This window comes from Papio anubis, chromosome 4 (assembly GCF_008728515.1).
Source record: "Papio anubis isolate 15944 chromosome 4, Panubis1.0, whole genome shotgun sequence".
NCBI classification, from domain to species: Eukaryota; Metazoa; Chordata; class Mammalia; order Primates; family Cercopithecidae; genus Papio; species Papio anubis.
The window spans coordinates 128,363,285-128,391,283 of record NC_044979.1 but is presented as its reverse complement, the minus strand read 5'-3'; the positions used below and the strand labels follow the sequence as shown (position 1 = coordinate 128,391,283).

The 27,999-nt window shown below is 50.2% G+C and overlaps 1 protein-coding gene across 1 annotated transcript; it reads left to right on the top strand.

The window, feature by feature from the left end:
* The first annotated feature begins 343 nt into the window (after positions 1-343).
* Positions 344-26,466, top strand: GUSB (glucuronidase beta). The gene is made up of 12 exons (XM_031664892.1): positions 344-626; positions 2,326-2,511; positions 2,815-2,999; positions 3,184-3,326; positions 6,817-7,004; positions 7,937-8,089; positions 8,302-8,480; positions 8,565-8,711; positions 12,842-12,926; positions 15,316-15,492; positions 18,713-18,848; positions 26,358-26,466. Exons 1-12 carry the CDS (start codon positions 417-419, stop codon positions 26,366-26,368), a joined length of 1,800 nt encoding a protein of 599 aa, XP_031520752.1. The 5' UTR covers positions 344-416; the 3' UTR covers positions 26,369-26,466.
* The last annotated feature ends 1,533 nt before the right edge of the window (positions 26,467-27,999 follow it).

Below are 27,999 nucleotides of genomic sequence, written 5' to 3'. Positions count from 1 at the left end.
GGAAGAGGCTCTGCTGAGGCCTCCTTGAATTCCTGCTGGGGAAAGCAAGTGGAGGTGCTCCTTGAAGAAACAGGGGGATCCCACCGATCTCAGGGGTTCTCTTCTGGCCTGCGACCCTGGATCGTCCAGCCTGGGCCGGGATGGGGAGCAGACCTCGCCCTTCTTAGCTGGGGCTGAGGGTGAGGGTCCCGTTTCCCCAAAGGCCTAGCCTGGGGTTCCAGCCGCAAGCCCCCCTGGGCAGCGCCCAGCCTCGCCCCGCCCGGCCCCTCCAGGCCTGGCACTCGTCCTGAACCAAGATTACCCCGATGGCCTCGGGGGCGTCACGCCACCTGCCCGTGTCTCCCGACCCGCCCTAGGAGCACCTCCTGCGCTGCTCTTAACCCCGCAGATGGTGGCCGAGCGGGAGAGCGGGAAGCATGGCCCGGAGGACGGCGGTGGCCTGGGCGGCGCTCGGGCCGCTGTTGTGGGGCTGCGCGCTGGCGCTGCAGGGCGGGATGCTGTACCCCCGGGAGACCCCGTCGCGGGAGCGCAAGGAGCTGGACGGCCTCTGGTGCTTCCGCGCTGACTTCTCCCACAACCGACGCCGGGGCTTCGAGGAGCAGTGGTACCGGCGGCCGCTGCGGGAGGTGCGATCTGGGGGCAGGGCCGGGAGGCGCCCAGAAGCCCGGCGGTGGGAGTGGGGGAGCCCGGGCCCCCCCGCAGGCTCCTTTTCCTGGGCTTCCCGGAGCTGGGGGCCCGCAGGGGGTTAAAGGTCAACGGGCTTAGGGGGCGTGGGGTTGGGGGACGTGGGAACGGGAGCACCCTGGAGGGCCGGGGTGGAGGAGGCAGGAGGAGGAGAAAAGGCTCCTGCCCAGCCCCTTCCCGAGGCGAAGGCTGAGCTTGGGCAGTGTCCTTCCTTTTAATATTTATTTTTAATTAAAAAAATTTTTTTTGAGATTGGATTTGCCCCTGTCTCCCAGGCTGGAGGGGAGTGGCGCCATCCTAACTTCTGAGCTCCAGCAGTTCTCCCGCCCCAGCTTTGCAGTTTAGCTGGGGCCACCACGCCTAGCTAAGTGAAAACACACACACACACACATACACACACACACACACACACACACACAACCTTATCCAGGCTCGGTGGCTCACGCCTGTCATCACAGCACTTTGGGAGGCGGAGGCGGGTGAATCACCTGAGGCCAGGAGTTTGAGACCAGGCTGGCCAACATAACATGGTGAAACCTCGTCTCTACTAAAAATATAAAAATTAGCCGAGTGTGGTGGCTCACGCCTGTAATCCCAGCACTTTGGGAGGTCGAGGCGGGTGGATTACAAGGTAGGAGATCAAAACCATCCTGGCTAACATGGTGAAACCCCGTCTCTACTAAAAATACAAAAAAATTATCTGGGTGTGGTGGCGGGCGCCTGTAGTCCCAGCTACTAGGGATGCTGAGTCAGGAGAATGGCATGAACTGGGGAGGCGGAGCTTGCAATGAGTCCGAGATCCTGCCACTGTACTCCAGCCTGGCAACAGAGCAGACTCTGTCTCAATAAATAAATAAATAAATAAATACTCACTCCGTTACCCAGGCTGGTCTCAAACTCCTGGCCCCAAGCCATCCTCCCACGTTGACCTCCCAAAGCGCTGATTACAGTCATGAGCCACCCAGACACTTGTCAGGCCAGAGCGACAGGAGCTGCACAGAACTGGGCCCGGGGATCGGGAGGAGGGGACGGTTTAGACATCCTGAAGTCAGCTCTGCTGAGGAGGGAAGGTCCTTTGGTTTTCATGGTTCAGATAGAGGACAGGACCTGACATCAGGCCAAGGACGCGACCCCTGTTCCCCTCCTGACTTGGATGTGGTCAGCAGAGAAGTGGGACCCGGTGAGGTCTATATCCTCTTTTTCCGACTTTGCAGCATTCAGTACAGGAGGGAGAGAGGAGGGGGCTGGGTGCCAGTGTGCGCCCCACTCACAGTGTCCTAAGCAAAGTTCCCCCCATCCCCCCAACCAGCCTTCCTCCCTGTGACAGGCAGTGGGCCATCTGCCTCTTAGTCACGGGTCTGAACCTTCTTTCCTCTGGCTGGGATGTGGCCCTGGGCTCGCTCCTGTCTCAGGAGATACTGGGCCCCACCCATTCCGAGGAGGAACTCCTGGCTCCCCTGGCCCAGGTGCACGAACCGCCCTGGCAATTGACCTGTTATCAGCAAGTTATCTGTCTGTTCCGCCAAGAGTCCTCACAATGTGTCAGGGCTTTTGCACTAAGCCTGGGACACAGCTGTGCAGCACACTGGTCCCGGATCCCTTTGGGGGCCTAGGAGCTGAGCCCGGCCCTTCTCTCCACAGTCAGGCCCCACCCTGGACATGCCGGTTCCCTCCAGCTTCAACGACATCAGCCAGGACTGGCGTCTGTGGGATTTTGTCGGCTGGGTGTGGTATGAACGGGAGGTGATCCTGCCGGAGCGATGGACCCAGGACCTGAGCACAAGAGTGGTGCTGAGGATTGGCAGTGCCCACGCCTATGCCATCGTGGTCAGTGCGGTCAGGAGCAGGCAGGGTGGGTGGGCACGGCTGTTGCACGGCATGGGACCCCCAGCTGCCACCCACAGCCTGTCTGCCGGGGTGGGATGGTGGGGGGCCCTGCCCTGCCTTGGGTGCTGTGCCCTGTGTAGGGGAATAGGTGGCCTGATCTACCCCATTGGGATGCCATTCTTCCCTTCTAGCGGGCAGGCCCCAGAGCCCCATACTGTTGGATATGTGAGGGAGTGCCCGACAGCTGGGCACCTCCTCATGCCCTGACCTGCCACCCCCTGCCCATGTCTCCTGTGTCTGCAGTGGGTGAATGGGGTCGACACGCTAGAGCATGAGGGGGGCTACCTGCCCTTTGAAGCCGACATCAGCAACCTGGTTCAGGTGGGGCCCCTGTCCTCCCAGCTCCGCATCACTATCGCCATCAACAACACGCTCACCCCCACCACCCTGCCACCAGGGACCATCCAATACAAGAACGACACCTCCAAGTGGGTACCATCCTGCTTCCATTGCACGCACCACCTTCCCGCCCCACTCCATGGTCTTCCTGCTAGGGACAGGGTGGCCTTTGCAGAGTGGAGGCCCTGGATCTGGGGAGGCTGGGAAGGCATGTGAGCTGAGGTCAAGGGACCCAGGGTAAGGGCCCAGCGAACCACAGTCCTCCCACTCTAGCTATCCCAAGGGTTACTTTGTCCAGAACATATACTTTGACTTCTTCAACTACGCGGGACTGCAGCGGTCTGTGCTTCTGTACACGACACCCACCGCCTACATCGATGACATCACTGTCACCACCGGCGTGGAGCACGACAGTGGTGAGGGCTTTTGGTAGGATCCTCCCTCAGCGGGGCCCAGGGTGGCTCTGTTTGTTCCCTGTTTGGAAAGCTCTCCCAGGAAAAAGGTGCTCCCAGCATCTCTAAACCCTCACAGGTTCCCATCCACCTACAAAGCTAAATTCCAGGCTGTCTGAGTGGGCACGGGCTCCCGAAATCACCCGTGTGGTTGACCTCCCTTGGAGAAGAGGGGTCTGGCCTAACGTCACACAGCTCAGGGTGGCAGTCGTGTCCCTTCGCCACTGTGCTGCTCTCACTCCAGCTCCCCTTGCTACAGGTCATGCTCAAGGAACAGGCAGCTTCGGGGGGCCAGGCACGATGGCTCATACCTGTCATCCAGCACTTTGCAAGAAGGCCCTGGTAGGAGGATCTCTTGAGGCCAGTAGTTCAAGACCAGCCTGGGCAACGCAGCAAGGCCATCACCACAAAAAATTAAAAAATTAGCCAGGCATGGTGATGCATGCCAGTAGTCCCAGCTGCTGAGGCAGGAGAATCACTTCAGCCTGGGCGGTCAAGGGTGCAGTGAGCTATGACTGTGCCACTGCGTTCTGATCTGGGCAACAGAGGGAGACCCTGTCTTTCTTTTTTTTCTTTTTTCTTTTTTTTTTTTTTTGAGATGGAGGCTTGCTCTGTCACCAGGCTGGAGGGCAGTGGTGTGATCTCGGCTCACTGCAATCTCTGCCTCCTGGGTTCAAGCAATTCTCCTGCCTCAGCCTCCCAAGTAGCTGGGATTACAGGCACCTGCCACTACACCCGGCTAATTTTTGTATTTTTTTTAGTAGAGATGGGGTTTCACTATGTTGGTCTGACTGGTCTTGAACTCCTAACCTAAGGTGATCCACCCTCCTCGGCCTGCCAAAATGCAAAGGTTACAGGCGTGAGCCACTGCGCCCAGCTGGGGGATACCCTGTTTTTTTTTTGTTTTTTTTTTTGTTTTTTTTTTGTTTTGAGATGGAGTCTCTGTCTGTTGTCCAGGCTGGAGTGCAGTGGTATGGTCTTGGCTCACTGTAACCTCCGCCTCCCAGGTTCAAGCGATTCTCCTGCCTCAGTCTCCTGAACAGCTGGGATTACAGGCATATGTCACCATGCCCAGCTAATTTTTGTATTTTTAGTAGAGATGGGGTTTCAGCATGTTGGCCAGGCTGGTTCAACTCCTGACTTCGGGATCCACCCACCTCAGTCTCCCAAAATGCTGGGATTACAGGCATGAGCCACTGGGATATCCTGTATTTATGAAAAATTTTTGTTTTAAGTTTTTTTCTTTTTTAAAATGTACATTTTTCAGGTCGGGTGCCATGGCTCACGCCTGTAATCCCAACACTTTGGGAGGCCAAGGCAGTCGGATCACGAGATCAGGAGCTCAAGACCATCCTGGCTAACACAGTGAAACTCCGTCTCTACTAAAAATACAAAAAATTAGCCGGGCGTGGTGGTGGGCGCCTGTAGTCCCAGCTACTCGGGAGGCTGAGGCTGGAGAATGGCGTGAACCCAGGAGGCGGAGCTCGCAGTGAGCCAAGATCACATCACTGCACTCCAGCCTGGGTGACAGAGACTCCATGTCAAAAAAATAAATTAAAAAAAAACTTATCTTTTTCTTTTCCTGCTATGAGGCCTTGCACTGTCGCCCAGGCTGGAGTGTAGTGGCAAGATTATTGACAGCTGTCATAAGCCTGCAGTTCTAAGTTTAAAAGAATTTAGGTGCCGTGCGCGGTGGCTCACGCCTGTAATCCCAGCACTTTGGGAGGCCGAGGCGGGCGGATCATGAGGTCAGGAGATCGAGACCATCCTGGCTAACACAGTGAAACCCTGTCTCTACTAAAAATACAAAAAAAATTAGCTGGGTGTGGTGGCGGGTGCCTGTAGTCCCAGCTACTCTGGAGGCTGAGGCAGGAAAATGGCTTGAACCTGGGAGGGGGAGCTTGCAGTGAGCCGAGATTGCGCCACTGCACTCCAGCCTGAGCGACAGAGCAAGACTCCGTCTCAAAAAAAAAAAAAAAAAGAAAAAAAAATTTAGGCTGGGTGTGGTGGCTAATGCTTGTCATCCCAGCACTTTGGGAATCCAAGGTGGGTGGATCGCTTAAACTGAAAAGTTTCAGACCAGCCTGGGCAACATAGTGAGACCCTGTCTGAGAAAAAATAAAATAAATGAATAAAAAAGAATTGAAAAAAGAATCACACAGCAAACGCAATGCAACATAGAGCAATTTATTGCCCAGGAAAAGTATTTTGAAAGTAAAGTTTAGAATAGCCTGGGTGCAGTGGTTCATGCCTATAATACCAGCACTTTTGGAGGCCGAGGCGGGTGGATCACTTGAGCTCAGAAGTTCAAACCAGCCTAGCCAACGTTAGCTGGGCATTGTGGTGTGAGCCTGCAATCCCAACTACTCAGGAGGTTGAGATGGGAGAGTTGCTTCAACCTGGGAGATGGAGGTTGCAGTGAGCTGAGATTGCAACACTGCACTCCAGCCTGGCTGACAGAGCGACACCCCAACTCAAAAAAAATAATGAAGTGCAAAATACACGGTTCACCCTGAGACACAGAATTCAGGACAGGCTGCTCGTAAGGATGAGACAGCGCCGATTATTACTGGGGAAACTCCCTTTCTGGGAGTCTTCCATGATGAATTCCTAAGGAGCTGGGAAGAGGTGTTACTGTAAGCACGTTCTGGGCTGTCCTCTGGGTGCTGCACATGCGCAGTAGCTGTACATGCGTGTTCACACGTCACGTGTCTCAACGCCGTGGCTGGCATGTCCAAAGGGCACAGTCACTTCTTGACTACCTACCCTGCCTCAAGATCATAGCTCACTGCAGCCCCGAACTCCTAGCTCAAGCAGTCCTCCCACTTCAGCCTCCCAAGTAGCTGGGGCTGCTGGGGCTGCAAGCACGCACCAGCACGCCCGGCTGATTGTTTGTGTTTTTAGGGAAGAAGTGGTTTCCCTGTGTTACCCAGGCTGGTCTTGAACTCCTGGGCTCAAGCAATCCTCCCACCTCAGCCTCCTCAAGTGTTGGGATTACAGGTCTGACCACTGTGCCTGGCCGAAAAAATCTTTTTTTAAATTAAAAAAAGCATTGGGTGCGGTGGCTCACACCTGTAATCCCAGCACTTCGGGAGGCCAAGGTGGGTGGATCACCTAAGGTCAGGGGTTCTAGAGCAGCCTGGCCAGTATGGCAAAACCCCATCTCTACTAAAGATACAAAAATTCACCAAGCATGGTGATATAAGCCTATAATCCTAGGTACTTGGGAGGCTGAGGCAGGAGAATCACCTGAACCCCAAAGGTGGAGGTTGCAGTAAGCTTCCAGCCCAGGGGACAGAGTGAGACTCCATCTCAAAAAAATAATTAAAAAATTAACTTTAAAAAAAGCAACAGAAGCAAATGGCTGCCTGGCAGCGGTGGCTGCAGGGCACTCCCGTTTGTGCCACTCAGGTCGTGTCCCTCCCTCAGCCCTGCTCTCTCTCGTTTCTCGCAGGGCTGGTGAATTACCAGATCTCTGTCAAGGGCAGTAACCTGTTCGAGTTGGAAGTGCGTCTTCTGGATGCAGAAAACAAACTCGTGGCGAACGGGACAGGAACCCAGGGCCAACTGAAGGTGCCGGGTGCCAGGCTCTGGTGGCCATACCTGATGCACAAACGCCCCGCCTATCTGTACTCGTTGGAGGTAATGGTGGTTTGGGGCTTGCCCAAGGGAGGTCTTTTGCCCACATCTGGTGACCTTGGCTTCAGCAGGAGCCCAGGACAGGTGAACGGGCAGCGTGGTCCTCTGAGCTTTCTGATGTTTCTCACCCTTGGTGGGAGGCCCAGTTTTTTTTGTTTTGTTTTGTTTTGTTTTTGAGATGGTCTCACTCTGTCACCCCGGCTGGAGTGCAGTGGCCTGATCACAGCTCACTGCAGCCTTGAGCTCTCAGCCTGCAGCAATCCTCCTACCTTGGCCTCCTGAGTAGCTGGGACTACAGGCACATGCCGCCATGCCTGGCTAATTAAAGAAAAAAAAATTGTAAGCTGGGCACAGTGGCTCATGCCTGCAATCCCACCATTTTGGGAGGCTGAGGTGGGTGGATGGCCTGAGGCCAGGAGTTTGAGACCAGCCTGGCCAATATGGTGAAACCCTATCTCTACTAAAAATATGACAATTTGCTGGGCATGGTGGTGCACACCTGTAATTCCAGCTACTCGGGAGGCTGAGGCAGGAGAATTGCTTGAACTCAGGGGGCAGAGGTTGCAGTGAGCTGAGATCACACCACTGCACTCCAGCCTGGGGGACAGAGTGAGACTGTCTCAAAAAAGTTTTTTTTTTATAGAGATGAGGTCTCAGGCTGTTGCCAGGCTGGTCTTGAACTCCTGGACTCCAGTGATCCTTCTGCCTTAGCCTCCCAAAATGTGAGAACTCCAGGCATGAGCCTCCTTGTCTGGTCAAGGGGAAGACCCCGTTTTGAAGGGCAGGTCCCAGGTTCAGCCAGGGGAGAGCAGAGCCTCTGATTGCTGCATCTCTGCTTACAGGCCCAGAGGCGGCTGCTGGGGTGCACGAGGGGCCTTCCTGGCAGAGGGCTTAGGCTGTTGGGGTGCTCACACCTGGTGCTTTGGTTGTTGTAGGTGCGACTGACTGCACAGATGTCGCCGGGGCCTGTGTCTGACTTCTACACACTCCCTGTGGGGATCCGCACTGTGGCTGTCACCGAAAGCCAGTTCCTCATCAATGGGAAACCTTTCTATTTCCACGGCGTCAACAAGCATGAGGATGCGGACGTGCGTTGGGGCTCCTGGATCCTTGTGGGGGCTGCTTCTGGTCACCCTCCACTTTCACCTTCCCTGTGTCCTGCAGTTAAGGGCAGCTCAGGGCAATGAGGCAAATGGCTCCAAATGGAGAGGGGACTCGTGGGGTGGCTCTCCAGGGTCCTGGCTCTTGGAGAAAGTGCACCTTTGACAGGGACGGGTCATTCAGTTCTGTTGTCCCGTAGATCCGAGGGAAGGGCTTCGACTGGCCGCTGCTGGTGAAGGACTTCAACCTGCTTCGTTGGCTTGGTGCCAACGCCTTCCGCACCAGCCACTACCCCTACGCCGAGGAAGTGCTGCAGATGTGTGACCGCTATGGGATTGTGGTCATCGATGAGTGTCCTGGCGTGGGCCTGGCACTGCCGTGAGTTCCTGCTGTGCACCTGCTCCGCCTGCCCAGCCCGTGGGCTGCACCATGACCCTCTGTCCCTTCCCTCCTGGCCTGCAGGCAGTTCTTCAACAACGTGTCCCTGCAGAACCACATGCGGGTGATGGAGGAAGTGGTGCGCAGGGACAAGAACCACCCCGCCGTCGTGATGTGGTCTGTGGCCAACGAGCCTGCGTCCGACCTAGAATCTGCCGGCTACTACTTGAAGTGAGTGCCCCCTGCCTGCCCTCGGCTAGGTTGGGGAGGAGACCCTGGCAGGCGGCTGGCTGGGGTGGGCGTGTGCTGTTCGAGATCAGCCTCCCGTCCAGCCCAATGGGAAGGCCGTCTATACCTGGACATTCAGGGGACCAAATACCCACCCACATTGTGGTTTTCTATTTATTTATTTTTATTTTTGAGATGGAGTCTCACTGTGTTGCCTAGGCTGGAGTGCGGTGGCGTGATCTTGGCACACTACAACCTCTGCCTCCTGGGTTCAAGTGATTCTCCTGCCTTAGCCTCCTGAGTAGCTAGGATTACAGGCACCCATGAGCCACTGTGCCTGGCCTGGTTTTTTTTTTTTTTTTTTTCCGAAACAGGTTCTCACTCTGGTTGCTGAGGTTAGAGTGCAGTGGTGCAATGTTGGCTCACTGCAGCCTTGACTTCCCAGGCTCACGTGATCCTCCTGCCTCAGCCTCCCAAGTAGCTGGGATTATAGATGTGTGTCATCACACTCAGCTAATTTTTGCTTTTTTTGTTTGTTTTTTGATATGGAGTCTCCCTCTGTTGCCCAGGCTGGAGTGCAGGGGCATGATCTCAGCTAACTGCAACCTCTGCCTCCTGGGTTCAAGCGATTCTCCAGCCTCAGCTTCCCGAGTAGCTGGGATTACAGGCATCGGCCACCACGCCCGCTGACTTTTGCTTTTTTTGTTGTTGTTGTTGAGATGGAGTCTCACTCTGTGGCCAGGCTGGAGTGCAGTGGCACAATCTCGGCTCACTGCAACCTTCACCTCCCAGGTTCAAGTGATTCTCTTGCCTCAGCCTCTTGAGTAGTTGGGACTACAGGCACACGCCAACACACCCTGCTAATTTTTGTATTTTTACTAGAGATGGCGTTTTACCATTTTGACCAGGGTGGTCTCAATCTCTGATCTCGTGATCTGCCCAACTCGGCCTCCTGAAGTGCTGGGATTACAGACGTGAGCCACCGCGCCTGGCCAACTTTTGCATTTTTCAGTAGAGACAGGGTTTCACTATGTTGGGCCGGGCTGGTCTTGGACTCCTGACCTCAGGAGATCCACTTACCTCGGTCTCCCAAGTGCTGGGATTACAGGTGGGAGCCACTGTGCCCAGCTAATTTTTGTATTTTTAGTAGAGACTGGGTTTCACCATGTTTGCCAGGCTGGCCTGGAACTCCTGGCCTCTAGTGATCCTCCTGCCTCAGCTTCCCAAAGTGCAGGGATTACAGGAGTGAACCACTGCTGGCCCCCTTTTCTTCCTTACAATCGTGCAGTTCTAACTTAGTGTCCAGAGTAGGTTTTTCACTTGCGGTAGAGGCAGCAGAGGTGGTAGAAATGCTTGACTCATAGCACACCCCAATTTCATGCAGTGCTTTGGGCTGAGCCAAGTCTGCAGCAGGCAGAAGGCTCTGAGAAGTTGTCGCAGCCTGGGCCATGGACAATTCAGAGCTCAGGCCACAGGGGTGTGCTCAGCAGGACTGGGTGGACAGGACGTTTGTTGCGAAGGGAAGGGGAAGAGTACAGGCTTCCAGGAGCAGGTGTTTGAGGATTCCAGACAGGCTTCTTTGGGAGGTGGCCAGAGGAGATGCCTATTTTCTGGGGCAGGATTTGGAGGGAGCCACCCAGGCTGGAGAGGTTCAGCCAGGCTGTCCCAAGACTTTGAAGCATCCCATCTGAGGGCAGAGCCTGGGGCTGCTGGAGAGTGTGTGGGCTTCAACTTGGAGGGGGCGTTCTGTTCCTCCAGCAGCCAGCCTTGGACGGGCGGTGACAATGATTTCAGAGAGCGTAAAAGAAGAAATGAACTCCAGGAAGGAGGAAAACAGGCTTCAACAACAGTCTAGGCTGGGCGTGGTGGCTCACGCCTGTAATCCCAGCACTTTGGGAGGCCAAGGTGAGTGGATCACCTGAGGTCAGGAGTTTGAGACCAGCCTGGCCAACAGATATATTGAAACCCCATCTCTACTAAAAATACAAAAATTAGCCAGGCGCGTAGGTGGGCGTCTGTAATCCCAGCTACTTGGGAGACTGAGGCAGGAGAATCGCTTGAACCTGGGAGGCGGAGGTTGCAGTGAGCCTAGATCATGTCATTGCACTCCAGCCTGGGCTACAGAGTGAGATTCTGTCTCTTAAAAAAAAAAAAAAAAAAAAAAAACACAAACAAACAAAAAACCAGTCTACTGTGGAGGCCTTGGGCGGGTGCTGGGAGCTCTGAGCACAGATGGGTTCTTCTGTTGGGTTTTTCTTCTTTTCATCCCTCCTGGTTAACTCTACTCAGCATCAGGGCCATTTCTTCTTCTTCTTCTTTTTATTTTGAGACAGAGTTTTGCTCTTGTTGCCCAGGCTGGAGTGCAATGGTGCCATCTTGGCTCACGGCAACTTCTGCCTTCCAGGTTCAAGCAATTCTCCTGCCTCAGCCTCCCGAGTAGCTGGGATTACAGGCATGTGCCACTATGCCCGGCTAATTTTGTATTTTTAGTAGAGACAGGGTTTCTCCATGTTGGTCAGGCTGGTCTCAAACTCTCGACCTCAGGTGATCCGCCCCCCTCAGCCTCCCAAAGTGCTGGGATTATAGGTGTGAGCCACTGCGCCTGGCCTGCGGGCCGTTTTTTCTAAGAGGCTGTCCCTGACTCTCCAGTCCAAGTTATGTTTATTGTCTAGCAGAGCCCAATTTCTGCCACCACTTGTCACTTCCATTTGAAACATTTCTTTCATTGTTTGTTTTTCAGAGTCAGGGTCTCGCTGTTCCCCAGGCTGGAGTGCAGTGGTGCAGTCACGGCTCATTGCCACCTCGGCCTCCTGGGCTTAAGCAATCCTCCCCACTCAGCCTCCCAAATACCTGGGACCACAGGCGTGCACCGCCATGCCAGGCTAAGTTTAAATTTTTTTTTCACAAGATGGAGTCTTGCTCTGTTGCCCAGGCTGGAGAGCAGTGGTGTGATTTCGGCTCACTACAACCTCTACCTCCTGGGTTCAAGCAATTCTCCTGCTTCATGTGTAGCTGGCATTACAGGTGCGTGCCACCATGTCTGGCTAGTTTTTTTTTGTATTTTTTGTAGAGATGAAATTCCATCATGTTGGCCAGGCTGGTCTGAAACTCTTGATCTCATGATCCATCTGCCTCAACCTCCCAAAGTCCTGGGGGGATTACAGTCATGAGCCACCATGCCCGCCCCTAATTTTTAAATTTGTTGTAGAAACAAGGTCTTGCTATGTTGCCCAGGCTGGTCTTGAAATGCTGGTCTCTAGTAAGCCTCCAAAGTGCTGGGATTCTAAGCGTGAGCCACCGTGCCCAGCTCTTACACCATTTCTCTGTGCATACGTCTCCACTCCCACTGCCCAGGACCTGTGGACTTAGATTTGATCACTGCTGAGCACCTCGCACCCAGCCCCATGCCTACTTTCCAGGGAGTGCCCCTGTTTGCTTGATGCACTAATAAATACCCCACCCAATTCTGCACCCATCCACTCCTTAAGTTCAAGAGCTGTTTCAGGGAGTCAACCTCATTTTTAGCAGTGTTCAGCCCAGTGGCCTCGGCTCTGTGTACCTGGAAGGGTGGCTACTCCTGTGGGAGGATAGGATTCAGAGACGGGGGGAGAAAAAGTGATGTTAGAGAGCTCGGTCTAGGACTAGAGGAACATGTGCCCTTACTTAAAATACATCTCCAGTTAGGGGAAATAGTGCCAAGCAGCTCCATGCTTTTTCTTTGTTTTTGTTTTCTTTGTTTTTGTTTCATTTGTTTGAGACAGGGTCTTGCTCTGTGGACCAGGCTGGAGTGCAGTGGCGCGATCTCAGCTCACTGCAACCTCCACCTCCCGGGTTCCAGTGATTCTTGTGCTTCAGCCTCCCGAGTAGCTGGGGTTACAGACACGCGCCACCATGCCCGGCTAATTTTTGTATTTGTAGTAGAGAAGGGGTTTCACCATGTTGGCCAGGCTGATCTTGAACTCCTGACCTCAGGTGATCCACCTGCCTCGGCCTCCCAAACTGCTGGGATTACGAGTGTGAGCCATCTACCCTCCCCCGTAAGTTGCCCCCATGCAAGATGGGACAGAGAGATGGGAGGTGTCTGAGCCATTCCTGGACTGACAGAAACTGTGTCTTCTGCCTTTTGTGGACAGGATGGCGATCGCTCACACCAAAGCTTTGGACCCCTCCCGGCCTGTGACCTTTGTGACCAGATCCAACTATGCAGCAGACAAGGGGGTGAGCCTGGGGGCCCCCGTCCCACTTCTCCCTGACTTTGCCTAGGCTCGTCCTGAAACCTGCTCATTGGAACATCTGGAAAGAACCATGCGCTGCCAGTCTGGGTTTTTTTTTCATTTTGTTTTTTACTTAAAATGATAGAGACAGGGTCTTGCCATGTTGCCCAGGCTGGTCTCGAACTCCTGGGCTCAAGTGATCCTCCTGCCTCAGCCTCCCAAAGGGCTGGGGTTACAGGTGTGGGCCACTGTGCCCAGCCACATCCAGTCTGTTTTCACAGATGGTCTTTGGGTTAATGAGAATTCTCCCCCTGCTTACTGGCCAGGCAGTGTGGCTTTCTCAATCCAGTGAGGCTGGGCATAGGGAGATGGGATTTGTTTGCTCAGTTTGGACTCAGCGTTTTTTGCACTTCAATGTAATAGACTCATAAAACATCAAAGGTTTAAGGGAGCTTAGAGTTCATCTGGTCCACGCCTGGCTGATGAGAATCTCTAGGGGAAGTTTTTATGAAATGCCAGATCTCTACATTCTTAGATCCTGATTTAGTAACTCCAAGGTTGGAACCTAAGTTTTCCTTTTTCTTGTGTAGAGGCAAGGTCTTACTCTGTTGCCCTGGCTGGAGTGCAGTGGTGTGATCACAGCTCACTGCAGCCTTGAATTCCTGAGCCCAAGTGATCCTCCTGCCTCAGCCTCCAGAGTCTCTGGGACTCCAGGTTTTCACCACCATGCCTGCCTAATTTTACATTTATTTTTGTAGAGGTGGGATCTCTCTATGTTGCCCAGGCTGGTCTCAAACTCTTGAGCTCAAGTGATCTCCTGCCTTGGCCTCCCAAAGTGCTGGGATTACAGGGACGAGCCACAGGGCCTGGCTGACATTAACATTCTTTTTTTTTTGAGATGGAGTCTTGCTCTGTTGCCCAGGCTTGAGTGAAATGGCGCAATCTCAGCTCACTGCAACCTCCTCCTCCCGGGTTCAAGCAATTCTGCCTCAGCCTCCTGAGTAGATGGGATTACAGTGGACAACACCACACCTGGCTAATTTTTGTATTTTTTAGTAGAGATGGGGTTTTGCCATGTTAGCCAGGCTGGTCTCAAGCTCCTGACCTCAGGATCCAACACCTCGGCCTCCCAAAGTGCTGGGATTACAGGTGTGAACCACCGCACCCAGCCAGCATTTTTACTAGAAAGAAATGTTTTCAGGACACGTTAGAAACTAGCCAGTTGGACACAGAAGCCTCTGCTGCTCAGCCGTGAGCACTGCTTTGCTGAAGCTGGGGGTGGTCCTACTCAGTCTTCCTTGCCCTGCTCCTAGGATGGACTCTTGCAAGGCTTCTACAGCCCACAGTGCTGCCTCGTGAAAGCTGCCTCAAGATTCTCTGTGACAGCCGGGCATGTGGCTTACATCTATCATCGCAGCACTTTGGGAGGCTGAGGCAGGCGGATCACTTGAGGTCAGGAGTTCAAGACCAGCCCAGCCAACTGGTAAAACCTCGTTTCTACCAAAAATACAAAAAACTAGCCAGGCGTGGTGGTGCGCACCTGTAATCCTAGCTACTCGGGAGGCTGAGGCACAAGAAGCACCTGATCATGGGAGGCAGAGGTTGCAGTGAGCTGAGATTGCACCACTAACATTTTAGCTTGGGCGACAGAGCGAGACTATGTCTCCAAAATAAAACAAAAGATTCTCTGTGAGAACGACTTCATCGGCCCCTCGGGTGGGAACGCTTCTCCAGGGCAAGGTGAGGGGAAGCCCAGTGATGGGAGTGCTGCCTGGAGAGGACACAGTTCCAGTGGCGGGGGCCCTGGGCTTTGGCTGAGGACTGTGCGTTGGCAGCTGCTGTGCCTCTCACAGCCCTTCCCAGCTGCGCATGTCGTGAGCATCAACGTGGAGTGACAGGCCTGCCTCCTTTGGGCCACTATGTGACCATGTTTCCTGCTTATGGAGCAGGGTAATTTCAGGATCTAAATTGGTGTATTTGCATGTTCTCAGGCCCAGGAGACAGCTCTTCCCGTTCTAGGTGTTTTTTTGTTTGTTTGTTTTGTTTTTGTTTTTAGTAGAAATGGGGACTTGTGATGTTGCCCAGGCTGGTCTCGAACTCCTGGGATCAAGCGATCTTCCCACCTTGGCCTCCCCAATGTGTGGGAATTACAGGCATGAGCCACCATGCCCTGCTAATTTTCTTACTACTATTTTTTGTAGAGCTGGGGTCTTGCTGTGTTGCCCAGGCTGGTCTCGAACGCCTGGCCTCGCTTCATCCTCCCTGCCTCAGCATCCCAGAGTGCTGATTACATCCTCTTTTTACCTTCTCTGTCAGAGAAGCCCCCACAGTGTGTGAGTGCTGAGTCATGCTGTCTTCTGGGTGCTGAACGGTCTCTCCCGCTCTGGTCCTAGGCTCCATATGTGGACGTGATCTGTGTGAACAGCTACTACTCTTGGTATAATGACTTCGGGCACCTGGAGTTGATTCAGCAGCAGCTTGCCACCCAGTTTGAGAATTGGTATAAGACGTATCAGAAGCCCATTATTCAGAGCGAGTATGGAGCGGAAGCGATTGTTGGGTTTCACCAGGTAAGCGGTGTTGAGCTTTCTGTTTGTGTGTTCTCTCGAGGCAGAGATGTCACTCACCTCCCCCGGCCTGCCCTGCGCCCACTGCACTGCTCCCCTCACTTCAGCTTTGGGCTCTCCTCCCTCTGCCCTGCCCACGTTCGCCTCGGCCCCCTTTGCTTGGTCCTCAGAGGTGGCCTCCTTACCAGCTTTGTTTCCAGACAGCCTCCTATCACCTGTGCCCAAGTAGTCTTTCTAGCAAATCCAAATTTGTATTTGTTTGCGTTTGAGACCGGATCTTTCTTTGTCACTAAGGCTAGAGTGTGGTGGTGCAATCACTGCTCACTGCAGCCTTAACCTCCTGGGCTCAAGTGATCCTCCCACCTCAGCCTCCTGAGTAGCTGGGACCATAGGCACATGCCAACATGCCTGGCTAATTTTTTTTACTTTTGTAGAGACGGGGTCTTGCTGTGTTGCCCAGGCTGGTTTTGATTTCTGGGCTCAAGTGATCTCCTGCCTCAGCCTCCCAAAGGGCTGAGATTACAGGTGTGAGCCTCTGCGCCAGCCACAGATGACAATTTTGGGAGTCCTGTCATTGGCTCCCCCAGGCCCACAGGACAAAGCCCTAAACCCTGGTCAGGACACTCAGTGTCCTCTGCTCTCTCCTGGGTTTTCATCCTCTTCTCCCCTCACTCCCGGCCACTGATCTGTTTCCACTGCCCTCGTTTGCTCTCCCGCTCTTGCTTGAGCTGTTTCTTCTACCTGGAATTCCCATGTTGGCACCACAATCACCAACTAAAGGATCCTTTTTTTCATCTTTATTGTTTTAGAGACAGGGTCTTGCTATATTGTCCAGGCTGGTCTCGAACTCCTGGACTCAATTGATCTTCCCACCTTGGCCTCCAAAAGTGCTGGGATTATAGGCGTGATCCAATGCGTTAACCTTTTCCTTTTTTTTTTCTTTTTTTTTTTTTTTTGCAGGGTCTTGTTGTGTTGCTCAGGCTGGGATGCAGTGGTGCCATCATAGCTCACTACAGCCTTAAACTCCTGGGCTGAAGGGATTCCCCTGCCTCAGCCTCCTGAGTAGCTGGGACTACAGGAATCACCACAATGGGCAGCCTATTTTTAATTTTTTTTGTAAAGATGGACTCTCGCTATCAGGCTGGTCTGGAACTCCTGGCCTCATGTGATTCTCCTGCCTTGGACTCCCAAAGTACTGGGAATCCAGGCATAAGCCACCATGCCCGACCTGTCCCCATGTTTTTAATCCATCTCATTTTTTTGTCCTCCTCACCAAAGATATGTTGGTTTGTCTTGTGAGGTTATTTTTTTCATGTGGATTCCTGAACCGTGTCCAGCCCCTCGTACCCTCCCCAGCCAGCTCACACTTGTTTGTCACAGCTCCTGGGACTCCCGTTGACACACAGAGAATAGCCACCCACAGTGGACTGTGCTGTTTTGTTTGCACCCTTAAATTTATCGTGCTTATAGAATGCCATGCTCATCCTTTTTGAAAAGGTAAACAGCTCTGAATTTTTTTTTTTTTTCCGACATAGTTTAGCTGTTGTCACCCAGGCTGGAGTGCAGTGGTGCAATCTTGGCTCACATACCTCCACCTCCTAGGTTCAAGCGATCCTCGTGCCTCAGCCTCCCGAGTAGCTGGGATTACAGGCATGCACCACCATGCCTACCTAATTTTGTATTTTCAGTAGAGATGAGGTTTCACCATGTTGGTCAGGCTGGTCTTGAACTCCTGACCTCAAGTGATCCACCCGCCTTGGCCTCCCAAAGTGCTGGGATTACAGGCATGAGCCACCATGCCAAGTCCCAGCTCTAAACTCTTAAGAAACTCTTGAGAGGGTCTAGGTCAGTGCTGATAGAACCTCTGCAGTGCTGGGCCTGGTGGCTCGCACCTGGAATGCTAGCACTTTGGGACGCCAAGGTCAGAGGATCTCTTGAACCCAGGAGTTTGAGACCAGTCTGCGTAACACAGACCCCATCTCTACAAAAAATTTAAAATTAGTTGGGCATGGTTGTGAGTGCTTGTAGTTCAAGCTACTTGGGAGGCTGAGGTGGGAAGATTGAGCCCAGTAGGTCGAGGCAGCCATGATTGCACCACTGTACTCCCACCTGGGTGACAGAGTGAGACCTTGTTTCAAAACAACAACAACAACAAAAAACTCTTGCAATGATGGAAATGTTCTACATTTGCACTGTCTGAAATGGTACACACTAGCTACACATGGCTATTGAAGTCTTGATATATGACTAGGATAACTGAATTGATTTAGTTTAATTAAAAACAATGTTTTTGAGACAGCCTCACTCTGTTGCCCAGGCTGGAGTGCAGTGGCATAGTCACAGCTCACTGCTCACCCTCCTGAGCTCAAGCGATCCTCCCTCCTTAGCCCCCAAAGTACCTGGAACCACAGGCGTGCGCCACCACGCCTGGCTAATATTTAGGCTTTTTGTAGAGACTGGGTCTCACTGTGTTGCCTAGACTAGTCTTGAACTCCGGGCTCAAGTGATCCTCCTGCCTCGACCTCCAAAAGTGCTGGGATTAGAGACCTGAGCTACCATGCCCAGCCCGGTTTAGTTTAGTTTAATTTAATTTAATTAATATACATATATATATTAGAGACAAGGTCTCACTGTGTCACCTACGCTGGAGTGCAGTGGTGTGAACACAGCTCACTGCCACTTTGATCTCCAGGGCTCAAGCAGTCCTCCCACCTCAGCCTCCCAAGTAGCTGGGACCACAGATGTGTGCCACCAGGCTTGGCTAATTTTTGTATTTTTCATAGAGATGGGGTCTTGATGTGTTGCCCAGGCTGGTCTTGAACTCCTGGGCTCAAGCAGTCCGCCTACCTCAGCTTCCCAAAGTGCTGGGATGACAGGTATGAACCACTGCAACTGGCCCAAAGACATATTTTTACCGGTAGTGTAGGTTAGCTTTAAGATTGTACCAGCAGATAGAGGCAGAAAAGTAATGTAAAGTGAGTATCAAATTACATTCATAAATAAAGCAGTTGCTCATTAAGGTTATCTTTTTCTTTAAACCTCCTTTTTTATTCTGGGTTACATCATTCCCTGGCTGTCTTTACCCCAGCATCAGTGAGTCCTGCAGTCACTATAGCCCCCTGCGAGGACACATATTTTGGTCACCATCAAGTGGATCTTTATTTTTATCTAACTTTACAATTCTGCCAGTTCTGACTCTTATTCTCTTTGCCTTGAATGCCAGGACCCGCCTCTGATGTTCACTGAAGAGTACCAGAAGAGTCTGCTAGAGCAGTACCATGTGGTTCTGGATCAAAAACGCAGAAAGTACGTGGTTGGAGAGCTCATCTGGAATTTTGCCGATTTCATGACTGAACAGTGTAAGTGGCAGTTTGGCTCATGGGATAAGGTACCCGTCCTTATTTTTTCAGGTTGCCTTGCCAATGCTGGCCATTTCGATTGTAAGAATATTGGAAACAGTGGGGAAGCTGGTTTAATCCATGTAGGTTGCGTTGAGAATTTCGTAGGAAAAGTAAGTTGTGCTTAGGAAGCAGGAAAGCAGTCAGGCCCCCGCCTCCCAAATGTGGTCAAAAAGCAAACAGGAGAGTCAGCTATGGTGAGACGGAAATGGCTAGCTTGCCTTGTTCTTGTCTATTTCATAGCCAAGGAGGAAGGAAAAACGGGACCTCATTATGGATTTACTTTTGGGAAACACTCATTATTCCATAGTAGGGTACAAAGCCTGAGAAGCTTAAGGTATTTCAGGCTGTTGTACATTACTCACCTCAAAAGTGAATACAGGTGAGTTTCAACGCATCTTGAATGAGGCAGCATTTAAAAGTCTTCAGGCTGGGCATGGTGGCTCATGCCTGTAATCCCAAAACTTTGGGAGGCCAAGCTGGGAGGATCGCTTGAGGCCAGGAGTTCAAAACCAGCCTGTTCAGCATAGCAAGACCCCATCTCTACAAAAACAAATTAGCTAGGCGTGGTGGTGTGTGCCTGTAGTCCCAGCTGCTTGGGAAGCTGAGGCAGGCAAATCACCTGAGCACAGGAGTTGGAGGCTGCAGTGAGCTGTGATTGCACCACTGCACGAGAGCCTGGGCAACAGAGCGAGACCTGCCTTTAAAAAACAAAATTGGTCTTCAAAGAGAATAAGATCTGTGTTCTCACATGGGGACAGATGAGGGGCTGCCATGTTCGCAATGAATGTGTCCCATTTCTTAGTTTATGGACTTACTGTAAACTCAGGATGGCAGTTTGGTGGGTTGGAGAAGGATATGGTAATGGTGGGAATTATATTACTTACAGGGGAAGACAGGCCTTTGAAAGGTTAAAGCTTAAAAGTGAGAGTGGAAAAGGGATGAATGAATGAACAAGATGAGGTGAGAAGGAAGAGGGAAAGGGAAAAGGAGAACAGGAAGCTCTCCTCTGCGTGGCACCTGCAATAAATGGTTTCTGGGGACATCCGTGATGGCAGTTTTGTGGAGAGGCGTGAGGCTTTATGTGATAAGAAATGGTCTGCGGGCTGGATGCAGTGGCTCACGCCTGTAATCCCAGCACTTTGAGAGGCCGAGGTGGGCAGATCACCTGAAGTCAGGAGTTTGAGACCAGCCTGGCCAATATGGAGAAACCCTGTCTCTACTAAAAATACAAAATTAACCAGGCGTGGTGGCGCATGCCTGTAGTACCAGTCACTTGGGAGACTGAGGCATGAGAATCGATTGAATCTGGGAGACGGAAGTTGCAATGAGCTAAGATCACACCCTGTACTCCAGCTTGGATGATAGAGTGAGACTTCTTTTTTTTTTTTTTTTTTTTTTTGAGATGTAGTTTTGCTCTTGTTTCCCAAGCTGGAGTGCAGTGGCGCTATCTCAGCTCACTGCAACCTCCACCTCCCGGGTTCAAGCAATTCTGCCTCAGCCTCCCGATTAACTGGGATTAGAGACAAGCGCCATCACACCCAGCTAATTTTGTATTTTTAGTAGAGACGGGGTTTGGTTTCTCCATGTTGGACAGGCTGTGCTTGAACTCCCAACCTCAGGTGATCCGCCCGCCTCGGCCTCCCAAAGTGGTAGGATTACAGGCATGAGCCACCATGGTGGGCTGAGACTCGGTCTTAAAAAGAATAAAATGAGCTGCATCACGATGGGCAAGTCGCCTAAGCTTATCATAAGCCTGTCCAGTGGGGATAATGCCGCCACCTTGTGGGTGTTGTAAGGGCTGCATTTGACAAAGTACTTGGCGGTGCCTGTGTTCACTCGTGGAAGAAACAGTCTTGAACCTTTTGGTGGGGAAGGCCTCCTTTCCATTTAACATTTCCATTTACTGGTGCTCTCACCGGGGACGGAGAGTGTCCTGAGAGCACAGTCCTGATAGCTCGATGCCAGCTGTGCTCCCCTCCAGGCTCAGCTCAGGCCTAATGACCACCGGTGGTGGGTGCTGCCATGCTGGACGTTGGCCCCAGAAGGCTTTGAGCTCCACCAGTAGGTCCCACATAGGCACCTGTGGTTGGTCAGGACCCTGGCTCCCACTCGGCGCTATCTCTTCAGAAAGGCCCAAGTGTTTTGAAGGGTAACTGTCCCAGATACCCCCAGCTCTCTGCCGACCCAGTTACCAGACAGCTGGGTACCCAGCATGTAAACCTTATTTTGCAATTAAAAGATAAACTTTTGGTGTTTTTTTTTTTTGGGGGGGGAAGGAGTCTCACTCTGTCGCCCAGGCTGGAGTGCAGTCACAATCTCAGCTCACTGCAACCTCTGCCTCCTGGGTTCAAGCAATTCTCCTGCCTCAACCTCCTGAGTAGCTGGGACTACAAGCGCCCACCACCATGCCCGGATAATTTTTGTATTTTTAGTAGAAACCAGGTTTCACCATATTGTCCAGGCTTGTCTTGAACTCCTGACCTTGTGATCTGCCTGCCTTGGCCTCCCAAAGTGCTGGGATTATGGGCATGAGCCAATGCGCCTGGCCTGTTTTTTGTATTTTTAGTAGAGATGGAGTTTCCTCATGTTGGACAGGCTGGTCTCGACCTCCTGACCTCAGGTGATCCACCTGCCTCAGCCTCCCAAAGCGCTGGGATTACAGGCATGAGCCACCACACTCAGCCACTGTTTTGGGTATTTCCCCTAACAGAGTAGAAAATGAGGAATTAACACACCAGGGAACCCAGGTGTTTGAGCAGAGCAGTGGTATTTAAATATTTCAACCCATAAATTGTCACTTCACAGCAAGCATCCTGAAACTATAAGAGGACATTTGGCTGAACATGGTAGCTCGTGCTTATAATCCCAGCACTTTGGGGAGGCTGAGGAGGGCAGATTGCTTGAGCCCAGTAGTTTGAGACCAGCCTGGGAAACATAATGAGACCTTGTCTTTACTTAAAAAAAAAAAAAAAAAAAAAAATTAGCCGGGCACGGTGGTGCTTGAGAGGCTGAGGCGGAGGATCGCCTGAGCCCAGGAGGTTGAGGCCACAGGGAGCTATGATTGTGTCTCCGCATTCCAGCCTGGGGGACAGTGAGATCATCTCAAAAGAAAAAAAAACAAGACATTTCTATGTAGTGCCTACCTTGGCTCCAGTGTGGTTCTAACTTGACCCATCAGAAGTCATCTGAATCGCTTTGTGTCTTTTTTTTTTTAGCAATCAATTTAGAGTGTTGGTAATGCAAGGGGTCTTCATCCCTCGCAGAGATGTCCCGTGCAGCTGCTCCTTTTAAGTGCAGAGATACTGGAAGTGACGTTACCAGTTCCCAGGTATCCCTACTCAATAGCCAAGTCACAGTGTTTGGAAAACAGCCCGTTTACTTGAGCAAGACTGACACCACCTGTGTGTCCCTTCCTCCCCGAGTCAGGGCGACTTCCACAGCAGCAGAACAAGTTCATGGCAGACCAGAACGTTTCTGGCCTGGGTTTTATGGTCATCTGTGCTAGCAGGACCACTAGAGGTGGAAATAGAAGATTTTCTAGTATGGAAATAAAGAGTTGGCATGAAAGTGGCTACTGAAAAGCATCTGAAATCATTTCTGTGCGTCGTGCTGTTTTCAGAGCCTTAACTATGTGTGGACTTTGGAGAAACTGCTGCTCCAACACCCCCACCATGTTCAGAGCAGCTGGTTCCAGAGGGCATCTGCAGAAATAGCCCCATGGTCCTAGGGCCGCCGTGTTTGTGTAGCAAACCGGGCCAGCCTCAACAGGGAGTGAGTAGAAGACTTTCACAGCTGCTGTTCGACTCAGATGAGCTAAAGTCCCACATGTACCAACAAATTCATAGAAACGCTGTCATGCTGCAGCACTTAGCAGGGTCTGTGAGCCAGTTTCCACATAGTTAAGCTGGCAGTGTCTGAACTGGAAGGTTAGAGGTAACTGGTTCTCCCAGGACATCGTTCTGACCTCAGCCATAGGGTCTTGACAGAAATGGGCAGATGAGTGTAAACGCCCATTGGCTTTATCATAACGGATGCCACTGAGTGTGACAAGACCTCCTTAAACAACTCTGCCTACAAATCAGCATTCCATGGCTTTACACCCCGAAATGACGCCACTTACCCCCTCCCAGAGCACAGTCTTTCCTTAAGGAATCTCTCCTCCCTCTCTTCACGGGCTCCAGTAAGGCAAGAATGGTGCATCAGTTCTGATTTGAAGTATATTCTTTGGAAAAATATTCCTTTTGCTGTCCAGTCAGTTGAAAGACAGTGAACCAATACAGTTTTGTTTTGTTTGTTTTGAGACAGTCTTGCTCTGTCGGCCAAGCTGGAGTGCAGTGGTGCAACCTCGGCTCACTGTAACCTTCACCTCCGGGGTTCAAGCAATTCTCCTGCCTCAGCCTCCGAAGTAGCCGGAACTACAGGCAACTGCCACCACTCCCAGCTAAATTTTTAAAAATATTTTTAGTAGAGACAGGGTTTTGCCATGTTGGCCAGGCTGGTCTTGAACTCCTGACCTCAGGTGATCCGCTCGCCTTAGCCTCCCCAAGTGCTGGGATTACAGACATGAGCCACCGTGCCCGGCCTCCAGTATGGTTCTTGCTATAGAACTTGATTTCCCCCTCTCTTGTGGTTGAGCCCCCTGTCTCCACACAGACCCTCCTTTTTAGCTTTCCTGTGCAAGCTCCATGAAAAAAAGAATAAAGTTAATTTCACCTGGTTTTATTAGGCATCGTCAGTCCATTTTTAAAAAATGAGAGTGTAGTCAGTTCCAATTAAGAATCTAGGGCTTGTGTATTTTTTATCAACCTCTCTTTAGTTTTCAAAGGAATCAAGTTTTGTGTTCCAGTATATCAAGGTATAATGAATAAAAGTTGACAAACATTAAGAAAAGTTAAATGTAGTAGACACATCTAAATGGTTTACAAATTACGGGTAGTCCTTTTTTTTTTTGAGATGGAGTCTTCTTCTGTTGCCCAGGCTGCAGTGCAGTGGCATGATCTCGTCTCACTGCAACCTCCTCCCGGGTTCAAGCAATTCTTCTGCCTCAGCCTCCTGAATAGCTGGGATTACAGGCACACGCCACAATCCTGGCTAGTTTTTTTGGGTTTTTAGTAGAGACAGGCTTTCACCATATTGGCCAGGCTGGTCTTGAACTCCTGACCTCAAGTGATCCACCCACCTCTGCCTCCCAAAGTGCTGGCATTACAGGGATGAGCCATTGCGCCCAGTGGGGGCAGTGCCCCTTTCCACAGGTCTTAAGCTCCAGCACAGAACACACTTGTTCTAGTCCATGAAGGATAGCTCAGCTGTATTTCCAACGGATTCATCTTTCTTGCCGATGCTACCTTTTTAGAGGATTATATATGGAGTATTTAAGGTAAGCTAAAGTAAAACTATGGAAAAACAGCTCATTAATACATTCTGAGTGTTCACAGAACAGTAGGCAGTGACACATTTTGTCATTAATTCTTGACAATCACATACATCATAAACCCACAGGAATTCCAAGATCTAGAGGTCTGAGGACTCTGAATCTTCTGCAAGTTACATATGATTTAAGAGAAAAAGAATCAACCCTGTATACCTTAGAAATGAGGTTGCAATTATTGACCTCCAGATATAGGAGCTCCTACCGGTCTAAAAGAGATTTTCGTTCGGCTTTTTTTGGAATGCAACCCTGCAGTTTAAGAATAATGGGAATTACAAAACTTACAGGTAGCTTCTGTTTATTTTATACAAAAGTTATGTGCAACAAATAAACATTCTTACATATTTACATTTGGTTTTATTTACCAGTTAGCAAAATGGCGCCTTAAATCTCTGATAAAGAGTATTTCTACCTAGCTTAAAGGGGAAACCTGCCCACTGAACTCCATTTTAAATGAATGTTTACTCTGGAGCTTAAAGCACTAGTAAGAAATCTTTCTCATGGAACATTCTAGACAGATCATACACCTAATACTTAGGTCATGCCTAATACAGTTTTATAACAAAACATTTCACCTTTTCTAGAATTGCAATTTGCTTGAAGTAAAAATGTTTAGCCAAGTAGCTAGGGCTCCCACCCCTTTACCTTTTTGTTTGATGGAAGGGTAGTTGTCACAATTAGAAACCGTAAGTGCTGCCTGAGGTGTCTGAAATGTTTCACCAATGCTTGTGTGTTGGAGGAAAAGACATGAAGACAGAAACTGTATAATAGGTCATTAGGTCGTCTCCCCAAATAGGTTACCAGAAGTCACAGAGGGTCTCCTTGTTGGCATCTGTCTAATATTGATTTTCAGGGCAGAGATCTCTGTCACTCTTGGTACTTATTCTAGAGATTCACAGAGAAGAAACTGCTGAAGATAACTCTGTACTTTTGCCTTTTGCCAATAGTCTTTTCAAAAACTAAATGAAAAACAATAGTCAACAAATAGTTTTTATTTATTTTTTATTTGAGACAGAGTTTCACTCATTGCCCAGGCTGGAGTGCAATGGCACAATCATGGCTCACTGCAAACTCCACCTACCGGGTTCAAGCAATTCTCCTGCCTCAGCCTCCAGAGTAGCTGGCATTACAGGTGCCTGCCACCATGCCCAACTAACTTTTGTATTTTTAGTATCGATAGAGTTCCACTATGTTGGTCAACTGGTCTTGAACTTCTGACCTCAGGTGATCCACCTGCGTCGGCCTCCCAAAGTGCTGGGATTACAGGTGTGAGCCACCATGCCCGGCCAGCAAATAGTTTTAATTTCACTGTAGTCTTGGTCCTCTTTGAATGAAAACAGTCAATGCTTTGAACATCATTTGAAAGTAATGAATTTTAGGAGGACACGTAGTAACAAAAGGGTAGTGATTCTGGAGCTACTGGCAAGTGAGCTACTGATTCTTCACCCAGAAATTTACTTTTACTGAGAGCAACTAGCTGTAATGCAAAACCAAATGAAATCCCCAAATCTTAAGATTCCTAAATTTATCATCTAACTAGTCTTATTTCTTCAAATGATATTGCATCAAGTCAATGAATAGCTTCATTTGGAACGATGCCAAAAGATGGAAACATGGAATTACTGCTAAAAACAAATGTTTCCCCTCGTCTGTCCTTTAACACTGGTGGCTAGTAATGCTGCAGTGTTCAAATATTCAGTAAATAGGGCAAAACAATCTTCTAATTTTATAACACTGGTGATTCCCCCTCTACAGGCAGAATAGAAGGTATAGAAGGGAATCTACTCCAGGGCAAAACACCCAATTAAGCCACCACCAGGGTTCTGTTACTTACAGACACTGGCATTACAATCTTGTTATGACAGGCCGAGTCACGTGTTCCTCTCAGTGAAAGAGGAAAAAGAAATTATTAATTCAACTGAATTCATAAGAGTATGGCAAAAAATTTATACAACTGAAGTGATGGTTTCCCGAACCTTAACAGAAAGCAAAGGAAAAACTGAAAGGGTCTGGCTGACCATTTTCCCATGTTTTCTCAGGTAAGAGTTGAAGACATTTGCAAGAATGCAACATCAAGACAAGCTTTAACTATACTCTGCTGATTGATACAAAATAGGATGAAAAACCATTGGATCCTGGGACCACGAGAACTTTATTGTTTGAAACTTCAAGCAGGTGTTATGTGTACCACAGTTTTAACTTTCATTAAATTTGGCACTGCTAAGCTTAGAAAGAATAACCAGAGGACTGCCTTGGTAGAGGCTGGGTGGCAGCTGCTATAGGAGACTGACCTGCAGCTGTACAGCCCTCAAGCGTGAGGACTTCTTTCTCCATAGGCACCAGACGGCCAATCAGTGCTTTTCTAAGTTCTTTAACTACTTCAGAATACAAGAACAATTACATCCACATACTCAACAGCCATTAGAAGATTCACATTCATGGGAAAACACAAGTCTTGATGAAATCTTGAGTTAAGCTATCTTTTAAGAAACTGGTTGAAACTGGTGAAAAGTTCATTACAATTCAGGCTTGATACCTTGCCTGGGTCAGAGAAGACCTACGTTGCATCAATTCTGAGTCAGTGGAGGCTTCTTGGTGTTGCTGACCCTACATTTGAGTTCTACCGGAGGCAGGCCTGTCCCTCCCTTCAAAGAGGCAAATAAAGCACTCAAGGTACTGGTCTCATTGACTGTTTTAACATAAAATGATTAATCAGATTGGGAAGCAAAAGAAACATTACTGCTGCTTCCCAGCGGAGGGAAGTGAAATGATCACAGGATCCCTTCTGCAGAGTCACGGGTTTCATACCTGGCCAGTGAGACAGGAGGGCAGGACACTTCACCCAAGGAGTCAACACACAAATGCTGGTTTGAGATTTAAGACAGAAGGCACTTTTAACATTCTGATATCAGATGTTAACCATACAAGCGATCTGTCACAATTTCATTTTGGGTTACTTGAATCCCTTCCAAATTCTTCTTACTGCATGTGTGTCATTATGAGCAGTGGCGACCACGACCAGATTGTGAGATGTGTCTACCTGTTCCTATTCTCCGATGGAAGCAAACTGCATGGCATAATAAACAGAGGTTACAAATCCAGTGTTTGGCTGCAAAGGCAATAGAATTAGACATCAATTGGTTAGTGCAGAAAGGAAACAATGAGAGCAAGAACATACGCTGGAGGCGACGGGGGCTTAGACTGGTCTTTTCCATCATAATACTGTTTGGTTGACTGGCACCAACGTTAAGGAAAAATATCTGCATGAAAATTCAACTGGTGGAAGAAACTTTACCTAATAATGCCAGGCTTATATTTCCAGCTTTTCTCCAAAGAAAAAATACCCATTTTCCCATCCTTGGTGTCCTGAAGGCCTTGGACTTGAAGGTCGGGCCACATGACTCATTCTGTAAGGTTAACAATTGGTCCAGTTTTATGACTGGACACAAACAGGACTTGAACGTTCCAATTCAATTTCTTCCTTTCAGAAGAGGGAGATGAAAGGGAACCAACCACCCTATTATTATTTTTTTCACCCTATTATTTGCTGCACCCACAGCTGCCAGTACTTTCCACAAGATGCTGTGTAGAGGCTATTTTCACTATCTCCTCAGTCAATGCTCAGCTGACAGTTCTTCAATGCTACACTCCAACTAAACTGTACAGTAAGTTCTGCAGAAA